Source organism: Haliotis rubra, unplaced genomic scaffold (genome assembly GCF_003918875.1).
Source record: "Haliotis rubra isolate DU_JTF1 unplaced genomic scaffold, ASM391887v1 Scf358, whole genome shotgun sequence".
NCBI lineage: Eukaryota > Metazoa > Mollusca > Gastropoda > Lepetellida > Haliotidae > Haliotis > Haliotis rubra.
In genome coordinates, this window is record NW_025767033.1 from 878,535 (window position 1) to 898,175 (window position 19,641).

Genomic DNA, 19,641 nt, shown 5'->3' on the forward strand with positions numbered 1-19,641 from the left:
CGTGATGTTGTGGAATATTGCTAAAAGAAAACCAAACTAGTCAGTCCGTCAGTCATGTGACTTAAATACCTATCAATCTCCTGTTTCCATGTGATATGTTTGTGACTGTGTTCACTGTGACTTAAATACCTTCTTCACGAATTTGGATTTTTTTTATAGATTTGCTGCAATTTCCGTGGTCTAAGTCCGTGGTCAGTCGGTTGGATATATGAATATTTCATGAGAAAATACAAATTGTTTGGACTAAGTCTGTTTTGCTGCTGTTGAAGGGAATTATTTTGCTTATCTGGAATACTAGACTAACAACTAGTCTCTGAAATGAACATATTTTACTGAAAAAAGTTCATAGTAAAAAAAAAAATATATAATGAAAAGGAGCCCTGAGACTTTCTTCATGAAGCTGGGGAAATCTAGACTTGCCACATTTTCTAGACTTGTGTGGGCTTTTTTGGATATGTTTGCTTCAGGGTCTGTACGAGAGACTACTGGAATACATATGGTCACCTGTGACTGTCTTGTGCAAATGTAGACTTGGCGCTTCAACTATTACAAACATGGTTTGAAGTGTCCAGCGTGCGGGGACACTTTTGTGGTGTCAGCTGTCCTGATGCATCTTCTGTTGACCTTCAACCGTCACAAGGTTTTCAGCAATCTGTGGCCCCTCAGACACACGCTTAAGTAGGCTCTTTCAAGACCCTGTGGGTTCGGACCCCGACCATCCCAATGTATTCTAATATCACTTATACGGATACTCCTTGTTTTCGGAAAGTAGCAAAATAAACGCATATTGTATTTTCTAAGAGTGAGTTGGGTTTTAGACTTAGTCTGCTTTGAACACAAATCCAGTCGAATCAGTGCATGTCAAGTTAATGAAGAAGGAATGTCAGATGTTCAGGTCTCAGATGTTCACCAATTTGGTGGAACCCCCATACACTGTAGTTCTGACGAACCTTGAAACACAACCTTAACCAGGCAACAAGAGTCCGAACCCCAAATCCCAGGTTTCTGTCATGCCCAAAGGGGCCACTCTCCTCAATTACAGTGTCTTAGTCAGCTGGTCCACCCCAGCCCGTTCCACAAAGAAAATACAAAAATAAAACAAAAAAAAGATTTATGATTTTATTGAATTTTCCACATTTGCTTGACACAGCCATCACTCAAATCAGCCTCCTTGGACAATAATAAGCATGCCAGATTCTGGCAAATGTTCATCATAAAATCAAGCTGTTATGTACATCATAGCATATGTAGTCTAAGATGGGGCCTACTTGGGGATCGCCAAACTCTCAACACAATACCGATCATTGAATACCATAGGCCTGAGGTTGATCAGTAACTCATCAAACCCTCGCAGTACCTCTTGACCTTCCACAACCTGATTGAACTGGGAGTTTATGGAATAGAAACATCCAGTCTCCTTCGTGCAGGTACCACTAGGGGGACCAGGAGAATCCTTAATGGCTGGAACCAGCTTGCATAACATGAACCATAGAGGGTCTCAGGCCATTAAGATCTGATAGTGACTTGATCCATCAAGATCAAGACACAGGGAAGGGATGAAGTTGAGTAAAGGTAGTTGTCATGGATCACCTGGACATTGGAAACCTGATCACAATCGAGAGTCTAAAATTTCAGAACACGTTTCACATGCTGGGCTGTTAGTGGACAGGGCTCCTGCAACAACCTGCTTTTTTAATGCCTTGATAATCCTTGGTGATGGTTTGTCAGTTAGCTGACCTGAAGATCACATGGGCAAATATCTCGCCTCAATGATACTGCTTGATGCTGGGGTTAGCACGTTAGCTTCACATATATATTCCGTTACTTTAACACAAATTCACAACCCACAGAGGACTGAAAGGTTCCAGTTGTACACCCTCAACAGCAATGAAAAGGACAAGATTTTATATCATGTGTTTTCAGCTTAGGACCTTCAGAAGAGCGCATACATCTAGATACTAACACCTTAACATTTAACTGCCCCAAAATTAGGCTCTTCAAGGCAGCAACTGTATTACTGTATGTTGACCAACATGTGTAGTAATGACTTGTGATCAAATTCAATCGGAGAAGTATAGTTGAAATATATGCTGATATCTGGTTACAAACATACAATCATTCAGATCTTTGTTGTAATTATTACAAAACTTACTACTGTTTCAAATTATCATTCATTAAACAGTAGGAAACCTAGGAGATTCCGTATGTGGTAAAAGTTACCACGTGCAAGTGTGTTTATCATTGAGCAGGTCCGTGCATAATTGTATTCAGGAATGCAATAAATTAAAGTTGCTGTACAAATACGAAACCCATCTGTTCAATTAGTATGTTTGTTTTAAAAGAAAAATAATGTTTGTGCTTAGATGTGCATACAATTGTAATATTTTAGTACCAAGTAAATCTTGCATAATTGTTTCTTCAGTTTCAAGTAGCCCACAAAAGAACAATATTAGTCAAGTTTCGACAACAGTCAGCTTCTGACAATAGACATTTAAGTGCTTCTGAATTTTACAAAGTGATAAATTTTGGCTTTGACACGATTGATCTCACAGGTTTTCCTAAAACATTATGAGACTTAACTGAACACATGTTTCTGTAAGGATAAGAATGTGATTCACATAATTTGAAATTTGTGAAAATGTGAAAACACTGTATGATGTGTCATGATAAACAAAATTCACATAAATACTTCTTATGTTTTATTCTAATTTAATAGAATATTCATTATGATGGACAGTGAGGGTAAACAGTTGTAAAATTTAATAAATTTATTCATTTTCTTTTGAAGGTAAGTTGGGGATTATCATTCAATAGCACAACTGCAAAAGCTGGGGCTCACTATGAAAATAACTTTGAAACTCCATAGCACTAAGTCATAACATTGACAAATATACAAGATATATATTTACAAGTAAATGCATACATAGAATCGCAGATGATAATCTTCATCTGTTCAATAAGGAGAGGCAGCTCATGAATATTTATCAATGTTTTTGACAAGTTTTTCAAACCAAAAACTGGAAAAGAAAACTAATTTGATGAATCAAATTTATCTGATCAATTAACATTTACCCATAATTCCTGGCCATTTATACTCCTGTAATTATTTCTAAAACTGAAAAAAAGTAAACCCACCAAACATATTCTTTTGGACTGTTGGCCAGTACTTAAATGTTTCTCTTTTTAATGGTCTTCAAAAACTATCTTAAAAGAGTTACCTCCCATAATTGCTTTCTCCATGAGGGGCGAACCTTGGATGATATAATACTTTGAGTGTTATGAGTGCATGGAATATATACAATGTTCAAGTGACAGGACAATAACATAAAATTATAATGTACAACTAAATAGACATAAAACTCTCTTGAATCAATGTGTCTGAATATCAAGTTCAGATTTTAGATGGGTACATTGTCAGATTTGCTTCATAATTATACATTGTGTATAATACTCTCCTGAATCTATATTTCACACTTATTCAGAAAACCTTAGAAATAGGGCTTGTTTGCCTCATGGACGATGAATGATGAAACAAGCATTAGAAATGTACAAGCACCTATCAAAATGGCTCATGACTCCCACGTTCAGAACATGACATTCAGACTTCAAGATACAGATATGTTACAAGTGATGTCTTCACGAGGATGCAAAAATAAAAGTGGCGGAATGCAATGTAAAGAAGATCACCAGCACGAGCATGTAATACAAACAATAGCACTTAGTTTATTTGCATGAAATATCCCTGAAGAGGAAACATATGGGATGAAACCGATTCACTGCCGAGTTGCATTAAACGTAATAGCACTTGGACAAAATAGGTCTCCAAAACCAAAAGCTACATATAAAAAATATAAGTCCAGATTGCATCACTGGAAGGCAAATATACAGTACTTGCATATGTCAGGATTCAAGAGAAAGATATTGCAACAATGAGCCAAATACAGGCAGTTTGGGGTCAGGACTTTCCGCCATTACCGATAAAGTCTGTCATCAATGTCTGTGTGACATGGGACCTGTATGAATGTACTTAACTTATTTATTCAATGTAAAGATTGTTACCTGTTAAATTTATATTCATCTTAAACCGAATCTGTGGACGTGTTGTTTCACTGACCTAATTATACTAAACTGTTATTTGAACCATCTGGTTCCACATTAACCAAATAACCTACAATGTTATCTATGAATCTATGTGTTATTTATGCCAAGAGAATATTTCAAATTAATGTCTACAGTTCTCTTTCAGTTTATGTGAGTAACTGCAATATTTGGCAATTATTGTTTTCTTACTGTATATTCTAGATCCCGGTTAACTGTTTATCAGTAAAACTATCTTTCCTAAATATTACTCCCCAATTTAATCTAAAGTCTTCACATTTCATTCACACCAACTAAATCAAACTGACCTATTTTTCAAGCTTATTGATTAATGTTCCTCAACATTTAAGTATTTGTGAAAACACATTTTGAATTTTTAACTTACAATTAAATTAATTCATTTTATTTTCATTCAAGTATTTACAGGCTATCAATCAGCGATGGAACACCACAATCTGAGTCTGTGAGTCTTGCCTCTTCCCGTGCATCAAGTATTTCTGCATATACCCCTAATAGGGATATTGCTGTTTTGAGCATCCTTGGAAATACAATGACCCAGTTCAGACTGAGTGATAGAGGTCAAGGTCAGGCAGTGCACTTGTCCACCGACAGTTGAAATCTGCACTGAAACCAAGTTGCCACATGACCTACTTCCCACACGACCTTCTGACCTACTTGCCACATGACCTACTGACCTATAAAGGACTATTTCTATTTAAGAATATGCCACACCAACATTGCATGAGTGAGTGAGTTTAGTTTTATGCCATTTTGGCAATATTCCAGCAATATCAGAGCATGGGACACCAGAAATAGGCTTCAGACAGTGTACCCATATGGGGAATCAAACTCAGCGTGATGAGTGAACCCCTTAACCACAAGGCTACCTCACTGTCCCTTTTCTCAAGTGTATAAAATTCTATCAAAGTGATAATTTTGTTATATCATTCAGAAAACAATTCAAATACTCAAAGTTTCTCATCAAGAAGATTAAACATAATCAGTGTTTAATTCTGAGGCAACCCTGGAGGTAGTAAGGATTTGCTCCTAAAACACATCAAATTTTAATTTTATTCAAATTTTAAACATTATGGGTCCTTTAGGACTGCTCTTATAGTATTGATGTTGGAGTGATAGAAGTCAAGAAACAGAATTAATTCATGAAGTGAATAAGTAACTCGTGGACACAAGACAAATTAACTAAATGTTTCTGAAAGATGGACAATGAAGAATTTCTTTACTTCAGATTCTTACAAAACCAATTATTTCTTGAAGGAACATACTTGATAACATTTGTGTGGTTTGGGCTGCTTTTTATTCTTTGGTCTTCTGTTTTCCAGGAATCAACCAGAACATTTCATTATGTCATGGAAATAAGTACAGGCCAGCCATTACAGAGGCAAGATACACCTACCTCAAACATCCACACATCACACCACAGCCACAATATGGTTACCTCATGAATTAATGTATCGAGAGGCTAACTCACATATCGATACATACTATACTGTAGTGATACGTCTTCGTTATGCAGTAGTACTTGATTCATGATACTCCTACAGCAGTATGTATCTTGATAGGACTGATGTATCGATACACCTAGCGATACTTGAATCACACGATTCATACAGACTCCAATATTTCATTTGAACTTTTGTTCAGTGAGATTCTCCATTTTCCATGTGGATGGTTACCCAGGTCTAGCTATCAACCAGTTTTTGTCATCAAGTATGAAAGGATACTTCAAGCTTGTTCTGATAGTATTATGCAATCTGATTCAGCACTTTCTTTCATAATAGGAACAAGAGAGGAATGTGGAGCTAGTTAAGTAGTCAAGAGGACAAGTTTAGCCAATCAATAAATCTTTAGACCCTGATACAGAATTAACATAAGAATCGATTCATTGGTAAACATATCTGTTAGATTATTGGCAGATGGATATGTGAAGTTAAGCGACACATTGTGAAGCATGACACCTCTAACATAATCAGGTGTGTGACTGAAAGCATCTACTTCAACCAGCTGCTGAAGAAGACGCCGTACAGAATCTGGTATCACTGTCGTCTTGCAAACAAACAGTTATCATGGCAACATATCACACAATATTTGTGACCCTGCTAGTCTCAAACCGAATCGATACACGAACATCATGGAGAATATGCTACAACAACTACAAGCTTCACATGACTGTTCAGCCAAACATGAAAGACCTACCATCTTCCCAGGTCCTTGAATGAGAGTCCAAACACTTCAAATGTAAGCAGAACAGAGAAGACAGCTAACTCATCACTTTCGGAGAGTCTTTGTACCACTTACACATAATACATTTTGAGCAAAGCGAGGCCAATGTTGAGTTTCAACCCAGGCAACTGGGCTTCATTGAACTACAAACACAGTCGTTCATCAATCATCAATATACTTCTGAAGGATACCGCTTCTTCTATATTATACAGATTACAAGAACACTCCAACACGGTTTGTCACACATGAGTTGAATTGCTCAAACTACGTCTGAAGCACCGTTCCACGTGAACAGCGTTCCTGATGAAAGGTCAAAGGTGACACATCTGTCGGCACATTGAGTCGGGGCCACCATACAAGCTGGCCACTCCCAAACAAGCACACTTAGTATCCATGAGAATGATGATGATATGCGGTTACCATGGTGATTATGATGACAGTATTAATAACAGTGTCGGTAAGCAGCAACAATAAGGGAGGTAACTCAGCACCAGTCTGCTATATATGTGAAGTCTCGGAAAAGGTCCTGTTCATTTGTGATCAAAGGACGACGTTCCTTTGCGGGAGTCAGAACAGCTTTTTCCTGCGTGAATTCCTCGTCGAAGTTGCTGACATCCTCCATTCCTTTCTGTAAACAAAAGTAACATTCCAGGCTACACAATCAATAGCTATCATTCATAACATTAAAAAATATAACCCTATAGCATCAAAGCAATAAATCCATATTATTGTGGTCGGGCTGAAAAATTGTCAGATTTTCAACTGAAGTCCTATCAGTGTCAACTATCCATAATCATTTGTGCAACTAATAGCATCTTACTATTTGCAATATACAAGCATAATGTGAATTTTCGGGCTACTGCCACTACCAGAAAACAGGAACAAGTGATGTTTTCCCTTTTACTTATGCACATCAAGTACACATAATTCCCCGATTACACAATGAAATTTCACAAAAGGTGAAAAACCATTATGAGGACAAGCGTGTCATGCCATCGAGTCCTGTTTAATCAAACACACACGAAGATAACTCACCACAGTGGGCATGAAGGGTGGCTTCACTTTGCGCATCAACAAGTCACTCCACGCCACGTTCTGTAAAAGAAATATAACATTTCCAGATCTAGTAGCTGACCTGTGAAGATCTGGATCAGAATAAATCTTCAGCAACCCATGCTTAGCGCAAGAGGCAAACAAGAAGACAAAGTCATCAATATCCCCCTCAACGGCAAAATACTCTTCATGATTATGTCTACGAGTTATGACTATGTCAAATATTTAGGTGTGTATATAGAAAAGTGGAAGGAGAGCATTGAAAGGAGCACTATCACCAATTTCAGTCTAAGTCAAACTTGTTGCCATGGAAATGCCAAAAATATTTTATTCAGAATTCAAAAACTACCAAAAGGCACCAGTACACCACCAGATCTATGTATGTGCCAAGTTTGGTGAAGAAATATTGAATGGTTTTAGAAAAGGAAAAGAGCACTACCACCAATTTCAGTCTAAGTCGAACTTGTTGCCACAGAAACGCCAAAAATATTTTATTCAGAATTCCAAAAGTACCAAAAGGCACCAGTACACAACCAGATCAATGTATGTGCCAAGTTTGGTGAAGAAATATTGAATGCTTTTAGAGTTCTGCTCCGGAAAAGACAAATGTGCACGGACGGACGGAGTCCATTTTAATAAGCGTTGCGGGGGATAATAACAGGATCAGGTGGTCAGGCTCGCTGGCCGGGTTGATGCACGATATTGTGTCCAAACTGCGTTGATCGATGTTCAGGCTGTCAGTTACTACATGGTCTGGGAGAAAGTGAGTGAGTTCATATTTTGGCAATGGCAATGTCACATTGGCAATATTTCAGCCATTTCGCAACTGCAAGGGAGAGAAGTGCAGGGGGACTATCAAAGGGTTCGAAAAAACCCTTTCCAGGTCGAAGGTGGAGCCACTCCCGAACACCTCAATCTTCCCTGATGGGACTCTTGGGAATGAGGGAAAATAAAAATATCTGTCAGTATTCAAGTCATCTAGTCATCAGAATTCTTCAATATTGTAATAAAGCAATTATTCATCTATATTCCGTATCCTGAGTGATCAGAAACTGAAAACACTGACTTATGCCATCTATCATGGAAATATATCAGATATGTTGTCAGGAAATTCTTACCCTGAAGAAAGCCTGTTTCTTGACATCTTCTGCATCTCGTTCACTTGAGCCCAGACGACGATCAGGATTCCGTCTCAGCAACTGAACAGGAAAGGAACAGCTTGAAACATGGTTGGAGGAGTGGCAAACAAACCAAAATGGAAGCTGCTGTCTCGTGTACATGACCTTCATGGTTCATAATCCCCTGTACCAAAACTTAAAGTACTTCGTTACTGTCAGTCAATACCTTTGGATAAAAATAAATCTGCTTGAAAATTATTAAAAGTAATAATATTCATTATAATGTACAGTAGAACATGGATATAGTGAACACGGATATAGTGTACAAACGGATATAGCGAACAAATTTAAAAGTCCCGTCAATAGTCCTTTATAATATCATTAAAAATATACGCGAATAATGAACTCGTGAGTAGCGAATTAACGGCTATAGCGAACTGATTTACTACCCCCAAGACCCAATTAACGACGTGATTTGAGAACTCACTCAGTGTAAGCTCAGCCACTTAGCGGTATACATCAACCTTGTTGGCGGCGAATCAACATTGTTTGATGGTCATTAATTAATTAACAAAACAAACATGTCGTGTTCAAAAGCTTGACTGGTATACAGGTCTTCGTTCACTCTCGTCACTCTCGAATTTTAATGTTATGTCAATGTACATGTACAAGAATAAAGATTTGTAGCCTCAGCATATACATGTCTCTACATCTCTACAATCCAAGATGGCGGTCAAATGTGAATAACGAACAACTGATATAGCGAACTAAATTTCTTGGTCCCTTGGAGTTCGTTATATCCGTGTTCTACTGTACATGCATAAACAAGCTTGGGCACACTTTTCACAGTTACTTTACCAGTTGCCATGGTAACTCACCCTCCTCATAATAGCGATGGCCTCGGTGGACAGGAAGCGGGGATAACGGACCTCCTCGTTTACGATGCTGTCGAATACCTCTTCCTCATCATCACCGGGGAAGGGAGACTGCAATGGCACATGGAAGCATTACAATGATGGCCGCTACATTGCAACCTGCTGCTGAATACTGTCCGATTTAAGTAAACGATAACAAGAGGGAGTAGTTTATCCCAAAATTGAACACTGCAGGATGAATAAACCACGATGGTTCTATCAAAGACCCTTCTAAACATATTCTTTTACTTTCTGAACACTGAATGAATGAGTAAGCATTGTTTCAAAGCTGCACAGCTGTCACAGCGTGAAGATCCCGTGAAGGTCCGGGTTAGAATATTGTCTTCAGTAACCCATGTTTGCCGTAAGAGGTGACAAACGGGATCGGGTGGTCCGACTCGCTGACTTGGTTTGACACCTGTCATTGTATCCCAGTTGCTTAGATCGATGCTCATGTTGATGATCACTGGATTGTCTGGTTCAGACTCGATTATTATTACAGTCACCATTATCCAAATCAACAAACAAGGCATGATCTCAGCGAACCAAAAATGAACCTTGGTTGCAGAGACACGATCATAAAATCCTGCGACACCTAAGGTACACAACTCTTAATGGTGAATTGCCCACGGCAGACAACCAGGGCACCTGTCCCCCCAAAACTGTGTAACATTAGAACTCCTGTCACCGGACCACATAAAGATCCTGATATTCTGAATTATTTGTTGATTACCAACCGATCTGGAAACATAATTTCCTCATTGAATTTCTCAAGTAGACATTGTCACTCCTGAATAGGAAAATTTCAGGACTTTTTTCCAAAAAGCAATCTTAGAGCTATGACGTCTTCATGGAACTGGGCCCTGCCATGCAAGTACATTCAAGAACATTCAAGAACATGCAAGAACATTCAAGAACATGCAAGCTACCCACCTCTCCGACCAGCATTTCATATATGAGAACTCCAAGACCCCACCAGTCCACTGCCCGGGTGTACGAGGTATCGGTCAGCACCTCTGGGGCCAGGAACTCTGGGGTACCACAGAACGTGCTTGTCCTGTCACCAAAACCCATGGACTCCTTACACAGGCCAAAGTCAGCTATCTTTAAGTAGCCTTCAGTATCTAGTAGTAAGTTATCAAGTTTTAAATCCCTGAAACAGAGAAGCGATTTGAATTTTAGATAATGAAACATTTTCACCAAGTAATGATTCACTATTTTAAACATATTGTGCATTGGATTGAAAGAACAATCAGAAAATTGTCCCAAACAATACAATGCTCATCAGTGTTCCAATTAACAATGGTCCACAAGTCAGTGACTAGTAAAAGAAACGAAGGTCAAGTGATATTTGCTTTTCGACTACCACAGACATGCCAACCATTGCGATTGTGTCATAGCAGATATCAATTAAAGTTTAAAATTACACTATTGTGTGTGTCCTCACGAAATTTTGATACAAAGATGTAGAAAACAATTTGTTTATGCACCAGATATGTGGTGGATTCTACAGCAAGACTATACAGACCAATGAGGGCAATGCTTTCAATCACATGGTGTTAAAAGTCCATAACTCCGCAGTACAAAGTATCTGATTGGTTGTTAAGCTTCGACACCCTACAGTCTTTTTATCGAATGATCTTTACCAGGGCAGACAAGATATTAATTGCATGTACATTAATATTACTTCTGAACTCTAAATACCAGACTGTCTTTCCCAAGCTATGTAAATATGACTTACCTATAAACAATATTATGCTCGTGAAGATATTGCAGGCCCAACACCACACAGCCTGCGTAGAACACCGTCCTGTTCTCGGAGAACACATCGTTGTGTATGTGCATCATGAGATCCCCGCCACATGCATACTCCATCACAAAACACACGTGTTCCTGCAACCCAAAAACATGCAATAATTACGTCCCATAATTCCACACGGTGAGTGAGTGAGTTAGTTTTTTTACGCCACACTCAGCAATATTCCAGCTATATGGCGGCGGTCTGTAAATAATCGAGTCTGGACCAGACAATCCAGTGATCATGAGCATCGATCTGCGCAATTGGGAACCGATGACATGTGTCAACCAAGCCAGCGAGCCTTACCACCCGATCCCGTTAGTCGCCTCTTACAACAAGCATGGGTTACTGAAGATCAATATTCTAACCCGGATCTTCACGGGTAATTCCACACTGTGGTTAAAAATGAGGAAAGCTGTGAAGATCCAGGTTAAAATCGATCCAGTGGACTTATTGAGATTGGATAGTCGGGCTCGCTGACTTAGTTCACAGATGTCATCATATACCAATTGCATATATTGATGCTCATGATGTCAATCACTGGATTGTTTGGTCCAGACTCGATTGTTTACGGACAGCAGTGTTCACGAATAGCGTCTGACCCTCTGACAAATCCGGCAGATTCACCAACGGTCGGATAGAAATCTACAACCCTCCGGCCCCAGTGTCTGACTGTATATTTCACAATGACTTTGACTGAAGTTGTTATATGTGACATGTGACACTTGTTTGTTGTTTATAAATCTTATGTTTGTTAATAATTTCAATGCCAATATAAGAAATATTAAATCTGAAATGTGTGTTTAATTTTATGGTATGGGTCCTGTGAATTTTCAACGGGTCAGACAGACATCTGAAACTTACAGGACCGAAAGTCCTGTTACTTTGAAACACCATTCGTGAACACTGGGACAGCCATCATATAGCTGAATATTGCTTAGTGCAGCGTTAAACAACTATAAACAAAGATAAGCGTGTTCATGCAATCATGCATATTATTGATCAATCGAATGAGAAATCATTATCAATACCCTAAGGATATGTATACATGACGTTCCTAACTGATCTCCATTACAGTCTCTACAAGGTGTAATGATCAGGCAGGTATTTGGTGAACCAACAAATGAGCCTGTCTATAACTAACAGAAGTCAAATAAGCCTTAATCCATCCATGTATTCTGTGTGAAGCTAAGTATTCCCTCGAAGGCAATGTGTTGAGCAGATATCACAAGGCTATATCGCATGTTGCAGACAGTTCAAGAGCGAAACATTAGTTCCACATACACTGAACACAGCTGCACAAAGCTGATTTAGTGTTAAGGTGTCTGTAACACCTATAAATTAACATAAGCTTACTATACTTGCAGCACTAACAATGCTTTGTGCAACAGGGCCAAGGTTGCCAATTATCATGGAAGGGAAGATCCTGCAAAACCTATCACTACCTGACTGACTGACTGAGTTTGGTTTTACGTCGCTTTTAGCAATATTCCAACAACATCACGGCAGGCGACACCAGAAATGGGCATCATTCATTGTACCCATGTAGGGATTCAAACCCGGGTCTTCGACGTGACGAGCCAACGCTTTAACCACTAGGCTACCCTACTGCCCATCACTACCTGACATTGAAGCAGCATGTTGAGAAGATACCAGAGAACTGTGGCAAGTGGTTCAATTTTCAAGCAAGAAACAACTGCGACTGTGGGAAGAAATGTGTGTCCCCATTGACCTGAGCATTGGTTTACCTCTTGACACCAGCCTTTCGACAAAATTCATTGGTTACCCTTTCCTGTTGAAGGATGATGGGGGAATGCTGTGTTCAAACCCTTATAGTGTTATCACGGTAGTGAGTTCAGCTATCTCATCACAACTAGCAGTCTAAAACATTTATTACAAACACAACTCACCTCTGTTTGGAAACACGCAAATAAATTGACAAGGAAGGGATGCCGTGTCGCGTTGATCACTTCGAAGATCCTTTTCTCGGACATTAAACTCTCCACTTCGTCTCGTGCTATGATATCACCCTTCTTTAACGCTTTTATTGCAAAATATTCACCAGTTTTCTTGTATTCTGTTAACAGCACCTACAAGAGAAATCAGATGGTAACACATTAATAACTAACTATTACAGTTCTACAGTTTTTGTGGTATTTTCAGCAGTTGATTATGGGTTAAGTTAAATATTTCTTATGAGGTAATGGGTCTCAAAAACTTCTGAAATGGGTAAGTTTGTCCATGAAGACATCACTAATGACTTCAGAATCAATATTTGCATTTTATGAACTACAAACCTTTCCAAAGTGACCTCTCCCCAAAACACTGATACATCTGAACTCGGACATTTTACATGGTTGGTTGGCAAAACTGAAAACAAGAGAAAAAGTTGACAGTACATTCATACAATATAGAGAAACAGTACTGGATGTTTCGTGCTCTGGACTCAAGGACTAGTGATCACTTGTAATTAACTGGGTGCTGCTGTACGATCTTAGCCATAATGTGATCGTATCTCCCTCGAGCTGTGACGATATATCGTAGTATCGATAATCGTGATACTTTATCTGATGATAAATAAATCGATACTTTTGTTCGTATCGTGATATGAATCGTTGACCTTAAAATTGTTAATGTTCACTAGACATTGACGGTTATGTAAAAATGTACACTGTTACTTGCTATCAAAATATACTTTTTTAAAGAAAATAACGAAAGATAGCATATCGTGATATGAATCGAATCGTATCGTATTGTTCCAAGATATCGCGATACGTATCGTATCGTGACATTTCCGTATCGTCACACCTCTATATCTCCCATACCTTAACATAGACTTACGACAGTTGTCTACAGTTGTTTTGTACTCTGGTCCTGAAAGATTTTATGGCTTTTGATATTTTTAAGATTATAAAGATTATTAATTGGAAGGTCAAGTGGAATTATGTGTTACAAGCACAAAAATAATCTTAAATGAAATAACGCAAATTACATATGAAGTATTGGATACTTATCTCACCCATTGCATTAGTGGTGGTCCGATTAATTGAAATAATCGAAGATTGGTCGCAATGACAAAACGACCAATCAATCGATCATGTTTTCTCATAATCGAACACAAACAATTTTGGGACACTTGTTTGCAATAACGATATTTTTCACAAGGTTGGTTTTGTCTGTTACATTTCATTAGCACTACAAGCTCTTCCAATTCATGATTGAATTTATTTTAAAGACTCCGTGAAGTTCATGTTCCTTACATACTAGTCATCCTTTAAAGATGTGAAATTTGCAAATGCATTTTGTGCAATTTGCAAAAAGACGAAAGAACTACATGTTTTTTTCTTTATTTTTTGTGCATTAACAAACATAACCAGAAAAATTTAATAAATGACGCTAACCAATTATTTTCGATGATTGATCGGTTGTAATGAACCAATCATCAATTATGAGATTTAAACCAATTCCCAACACTACATTGCATATAACAGAAGTCTCCCATGGCAAGCTACTATAGGCTTGTGCTAATAGAATTAAGTTCAAACGTTGTGGCAGTGATATGGGCCAATGGAATAATCATAATTCTAATCCCTTTGACAGACAAGGACACTACTGAACAAGACTTTCATACAAAAATATAACAAACCAAAAACACATGTGGTCAACTCACTCGGGTTCCTTCTTCCGAGGTGGAGGTGGTGGTTTGACTCTCTCCTCTGTGTGAGCAGGCAGTGGAGGAGGTTGAGTGGGGGGTGAGGGGGCCCGGTAACTCTTTGTTGACCCCCGTGAAGCCCGGCGTTCAGGTACCTTGTCCAGGTCCACCACGGTGCCGGAAGTGTTGGGAGAGAGAGGGTCCTCCGGAAGGAAGTTGAAGGTAGACAGTGCGTTCTGGAATCATGGAGCGAGCGAGTGAGTGATTGAGTGATGGTGCACTCTCGGCTATGCCAAAATCTGACGATATCCTGGTTCAGATCATACATATCCTTCAATACGACCAATCAGAACTTCGATTACATTTCCCAAGCTCTGAATGTGCTTTCTAATAATGCAACCTCGATTAACACGAGACATTTCAAACTCTCACTTCAATAGGACAAACATTTAAACGGAAGAGACTCTCCACAGCCTACTGGAGGTATTGCTAAACATACATTACAGAATGTTTTTCAGTTCAATATTTAATATTTTAATTCAGTTTTTTAATATACTTTTCAAAGCATAGTTTGGAATGGATGTTGCCAGCTTCAAAGTAGAACATGATTTCTACATCTAAATCTGTAGTATATCTGTGCAGAACTTTGCAATAATGTCTCTTCAGTTATTACAGACAAAGTAAGTAAACTGATCATGGGCTTTTAATTACTCGAAGAGTTATGTCTGATGACACAGAGTCAACAGCTTTGACATCCCTACCTCGATATCTGTCTCTTTTTGAACATCTTTTGGTGATCTGGGGTGAGAATCTTCTATAACCACTGGCTGCTTCTCCGGCATCGGGGGTGAGAAGTTTATCTGTTGAACTGGTGGACCCCGGTCCGCTGATGTGATACCTGTAGGAGACACACCTGACTTGTGAACACACCTGAACACACACAGGTCCCACCACATCACCATTACTTTTAGCCTGACTAACCATTTAGATCAGTGAGTAAGGATAGTTTTACACCAATTTCAACAATATTCCAGCAATATCACCGTGGGAGACACCAGAAATGGGCTTCACACATTGTACCCATGCGGGGAATCGAACCCGGGTCTTCAGCGTGACGGGTGAACGCTTTAACCACAAGGCTACCTTACTGACCCTATAGATCATAGAAGTTGCTCATCATTAACTAAATATTGAAGGTAATTTTGAAGCGTCTATAACTTGGACGTAACTTTGTGAATTGTGTGTGCACACTTAAAGTTAATGTCATCACAGTAGGTTATATAACATATTATCAACAACATAATTTGTGAGATTCTGTTTAGGCCTACGCAGTGTTCCCGTTCTCCGGTAATTACCGGATTTTTACCGATAAAAATTGTGAAGATCCGGTATTTTCAACTGCCGTCGGTAGCTGCCGCCGGTAAATTTTGTATTGCTTAAAGATGCCGTTTATCGGCAGATTTAATAAACTTGCAGATAACATCTTTGTTTATTCTTTGTTTTCTTAAGATCATTATGCAAACGTATATTGAAAACTAGGGTGGCAATCCCAAATCTCAATATAGACTCTATAGTTTTTTCACAGTTGTAAGAAGCGATTTTATTGGATAAAGATTGGTTTCTAATGACGCTTTTTCGCCACAGTCTGCTATAAGGGTCGTAATTGGTCAAAATCTGACACGTGACCTAAAGCAGCCAATCATATTACAGCAATGGATTCCGTCCTCGTAAACGAAAACTTTTAGATTTAGACAGAAGTTTTGGGTAAAATAATGCTATTCTGAACATATTAAGCAAGAAATCGCTACCTATACGTAAATTATGGAACTTTTTGGACGTATCGTGCTAGGTTATGACCTGTGACAAAAATGCTTCATGTATATATTTTCGCATTAAACATCGTGTCCGAGCGTGAAGATTGAGGCGGCGAGAGCCGAGATGTCAGTTGTCAGTGACTTGACTTACATTACATGATCGCACAAAAACATGGAAAATAGTAATTTTATATGTTCAACTTTTATGAATGTTGTTGATTTTATTCATTAGTTTATTCAATTTATTTAATGAGTTCCTCGAAACATCGTTACTTTGCTCTTTGACAATGTTATTGTGGACCCGCTGCCGAAGCATGTGTCCGAGAATCTTCGTTTTCAACACGTGAAATTCACCACAGGTATATAAACACTAATTATTTGCACATTTCATAGTCATTTAGATAGCGAATGACATTCTGAACACATTTATCGAATTTAGTTGGACCGCTTTCATTTTCTGATTGTGACAAAATACGAGACGAACGGCTATATATGCCAAATCGCGAATACTTTTGTCAGGGCGCTGTAGGTCTAATGAGCATTCTCGAAAAACAAGCAACTTCGTCACGGCAGACTTTTCAACACATTTATTTACAGTATATCGTTCGCGATTACTGATTAATTTGTCTCTCGGATAAAAACTAGTTCAGCCGAATTTTCAGACCCGTCGGCATAAGCCGCCCGGTAATTTTCAAAACCACGGGAACACTGCACCTGTGACAATGATTGAGCTCATCTGGTGACAATATTTTAGCCCACATAGTGACAATGTTTTAGCTCTCCTGTGACAATGATTGAGCTCACCTGGTGACAATGATTTAGCTCACCTGGTGATGTGATCTGTGTAGGTGTTTCATGGCTGTTGGATTCCCCGCCAGCTGGTAGCGACCGCTTCATCAGCCGGCCCCATGTCGCTACATTGATGTTCATCTGTCCCGGACGAAGGAAGTTCTTGCCTGAAAGTTCACCAGTTCAACATCATGTCTACAAAATTTCTTATAAGTGTAGCTACACCTTCCTCAACTGGTCTACACAAACCAATTTCCAACAGTAACGATACGACTCCATTGTTCCACCATTAGAGCATGTTTCTCATTGGCTTCTTGTCAAATCAGAATTGAGTCAGTGAGCAGTTGAGCAGTTGCCCTGGCATTTTCACAGAAATACTGGAACTAGCTTCAGATATTGTTTGCTCATACACCCTAGTTTCTCCTGTATCCTTCCATGAAAACAGTGTGTTTAAGTATGTGTTTCCACTCAGTTTAAACAAACAGGTTTAATATTCCTGTGATATCACAGCAGGGTACCATTCCATACTGGCTTCACATATTGTGTACACTAGAAACTGGCTTCACACAATGTGACTCCACAAAATGGCTTCACACAAAGTGTACACCTGAAACTGGCTTCACCACTGACTACATCAGAACTGGCTTCACCCACTGACTACATCAGAACTGGCTTCACACAGGAGCACTTATACATCTAGAGATGCCCACTGTTCCCCAAAAGAGAGTGAGTGACTATGATTTAATGCCGATTTCAGCAATATTCCACCAATATCACGGCAGGGACACCAGAAATTTGCTTCACACAATGTACCCATGTGGGGAATCAAACCTGGCTCTTTGATATGACAAACACTGTAACCACAAGGCTACCAGATCACCCACTCAATAAGGAATAAACCCAGGGGCTGACAAACCATTACAGAGTCTACATCATGATGCTCCATCTATAGTGCGTTTGGCTCAAAAGCGGACCGATGAATTGCAATCTAACTCGAAAACTAATAAACATATAATACTCAATGAAACGCTGATCATAATCAAAACGTCAGACCAACTCTGTGATTTGTATGCAGAATTTATGTCCTAAAATTAAAAAAGTTATTTAACAATCTATCATTAAAATATTGACACAGTTCACTATTTGTTACGAGGGAGGAGTGCAGAGAAAGGGACAGCCGGGTGTTCGAGAAGCACGTTCACAAAGTTATTTATTCATTAACCTGTGCTGTGCCGTCTCCATCCGTTCTTGAACACCTGGCTGTCCCTTTCTCTGCACTCCTCCCTCGTAACAAATAGTGAACTGTGTCAATATTTTAATGATAGTTTGTTAAACAACTTTTTTATTTTTAGGACATAAATTCTGCAAAAAAACTCACAGAGTTGGTCTGACATTTTGATTATGATCAGTGTTTCATTGAGTATTTTCTGTTTATTAGTTTTCGAGCTAGATTGCAATTCATCGTTCCGCTTTTGAGCCAAACGGACTATACAGTATCTTCTCCACCACCCACACCTACATCAGAGGGTACTGACCTTTATGCTTGGGGAATATTCTCCTCTGTCTCTGTAGTTTGGGTTTCCTTGATAATGTGGGGTTAACAAACTTAATCTGAAACAAACAGTGACATTTATATCTAACCATTCACAGAAATATTCCCAATTTCAACCTAAGATAAAAGAGAGGTCAAAGTCTAGATACTTGGAATTCACTTTCAATATAGCTCTACCTACACTACTAAAAGTAACCCTCCATTTACCCACTTGGAACAACAAAGGAGGTACTTTACTCCCTGAAATAGGATCAGACTCTTGGAATAATCTAAATACTTTCACTGATAGTGATGAAAAAGGTATATTTTCTCTAGTCAAGCTTCAGGGTTGCCGACTACCTAATGGTAAAAGTAGCAGCCTGGTAATAGTCCAAAAGTAGTCTAAATAGGTGAGTGAGTGAGGGAGTTTAGTTGATTTAGCAATATTCCAGCAATATCAAGGAGGGGGCACACCAGAAATGGGCTTCACACATTGTACCCATGTGGGGAATAGAACCCGAGTCTTCCGCGTGATGAGTGAACGCTTTAACCACTAGGCTAGCCCCTGGTCTAAATAGGAATGCTACTCAGTCCAGTGTTTTTCAATGTCTACTCCTTTATACTCCTGAAGTG

General features: G+C 38.9%; 1 protein-coding gene across 2 annotated transcripts in view; it reads right to left on the bottom strand.

The window, feature by feature from the left end:
* Nucleotides 1-1,105: 1,105 nt before the first annotated feature.
* LOC124285295 (serine/threonine-protein kinase N2-like) overlaps nt 1,106-19,641 on the bottom strand; it is a 96,922-nt gene continuing 78,386 nt past the window's right edge. For both annotated transcript variants that reach the window (XM_046721499.1, XM_046721498.1), the window contains 12 exons: nt 19,013-19,088; nt 17,516-17,644; nt 15,636-15,772; nt 14,893-15,110; nt 13,520-13,592; nt 13,133-13,312; nt 11,166-11,317; nt 10,358-10,577; nt 9,389-9,496; nt 8,511-8,591; nt 7,375-7,434; nt 1,106-6,967 (listed from right to left, as the gene is read on the bottom strand). In XM_046721499.1, the coding sequence (XP_046577455.1) occupies nt 6,824-6,967; nt 7,375-7,434; nt 8,511-8,591; nt 9,389-9,496; nt 10,358-10,577; nt 11,166-11,317; nt 13,133-13,312; nt 13,520-13,592; nt 14,893-15,110; nt 15,636-15,772; nt 17,516-17,644; nt 19,013-19,088 (1,578 nt within the window). In that variant the 3' untranslated portion in view covers nt 1,106-6,823. The remainder of the gene's footprint in view (nt 6,968-7,374; nt 7,435-8,510; nt 8,592-9,388; nt 9,497-10,357; nt 10,578-11,165; nt 11,318-13,132; nt 13,313-13,519; nt 13,593-14,892; nt 15,111-15,635; nt 15,773-17,515; nt 17,645-19,012; nt 19,089-19,641) is intronic.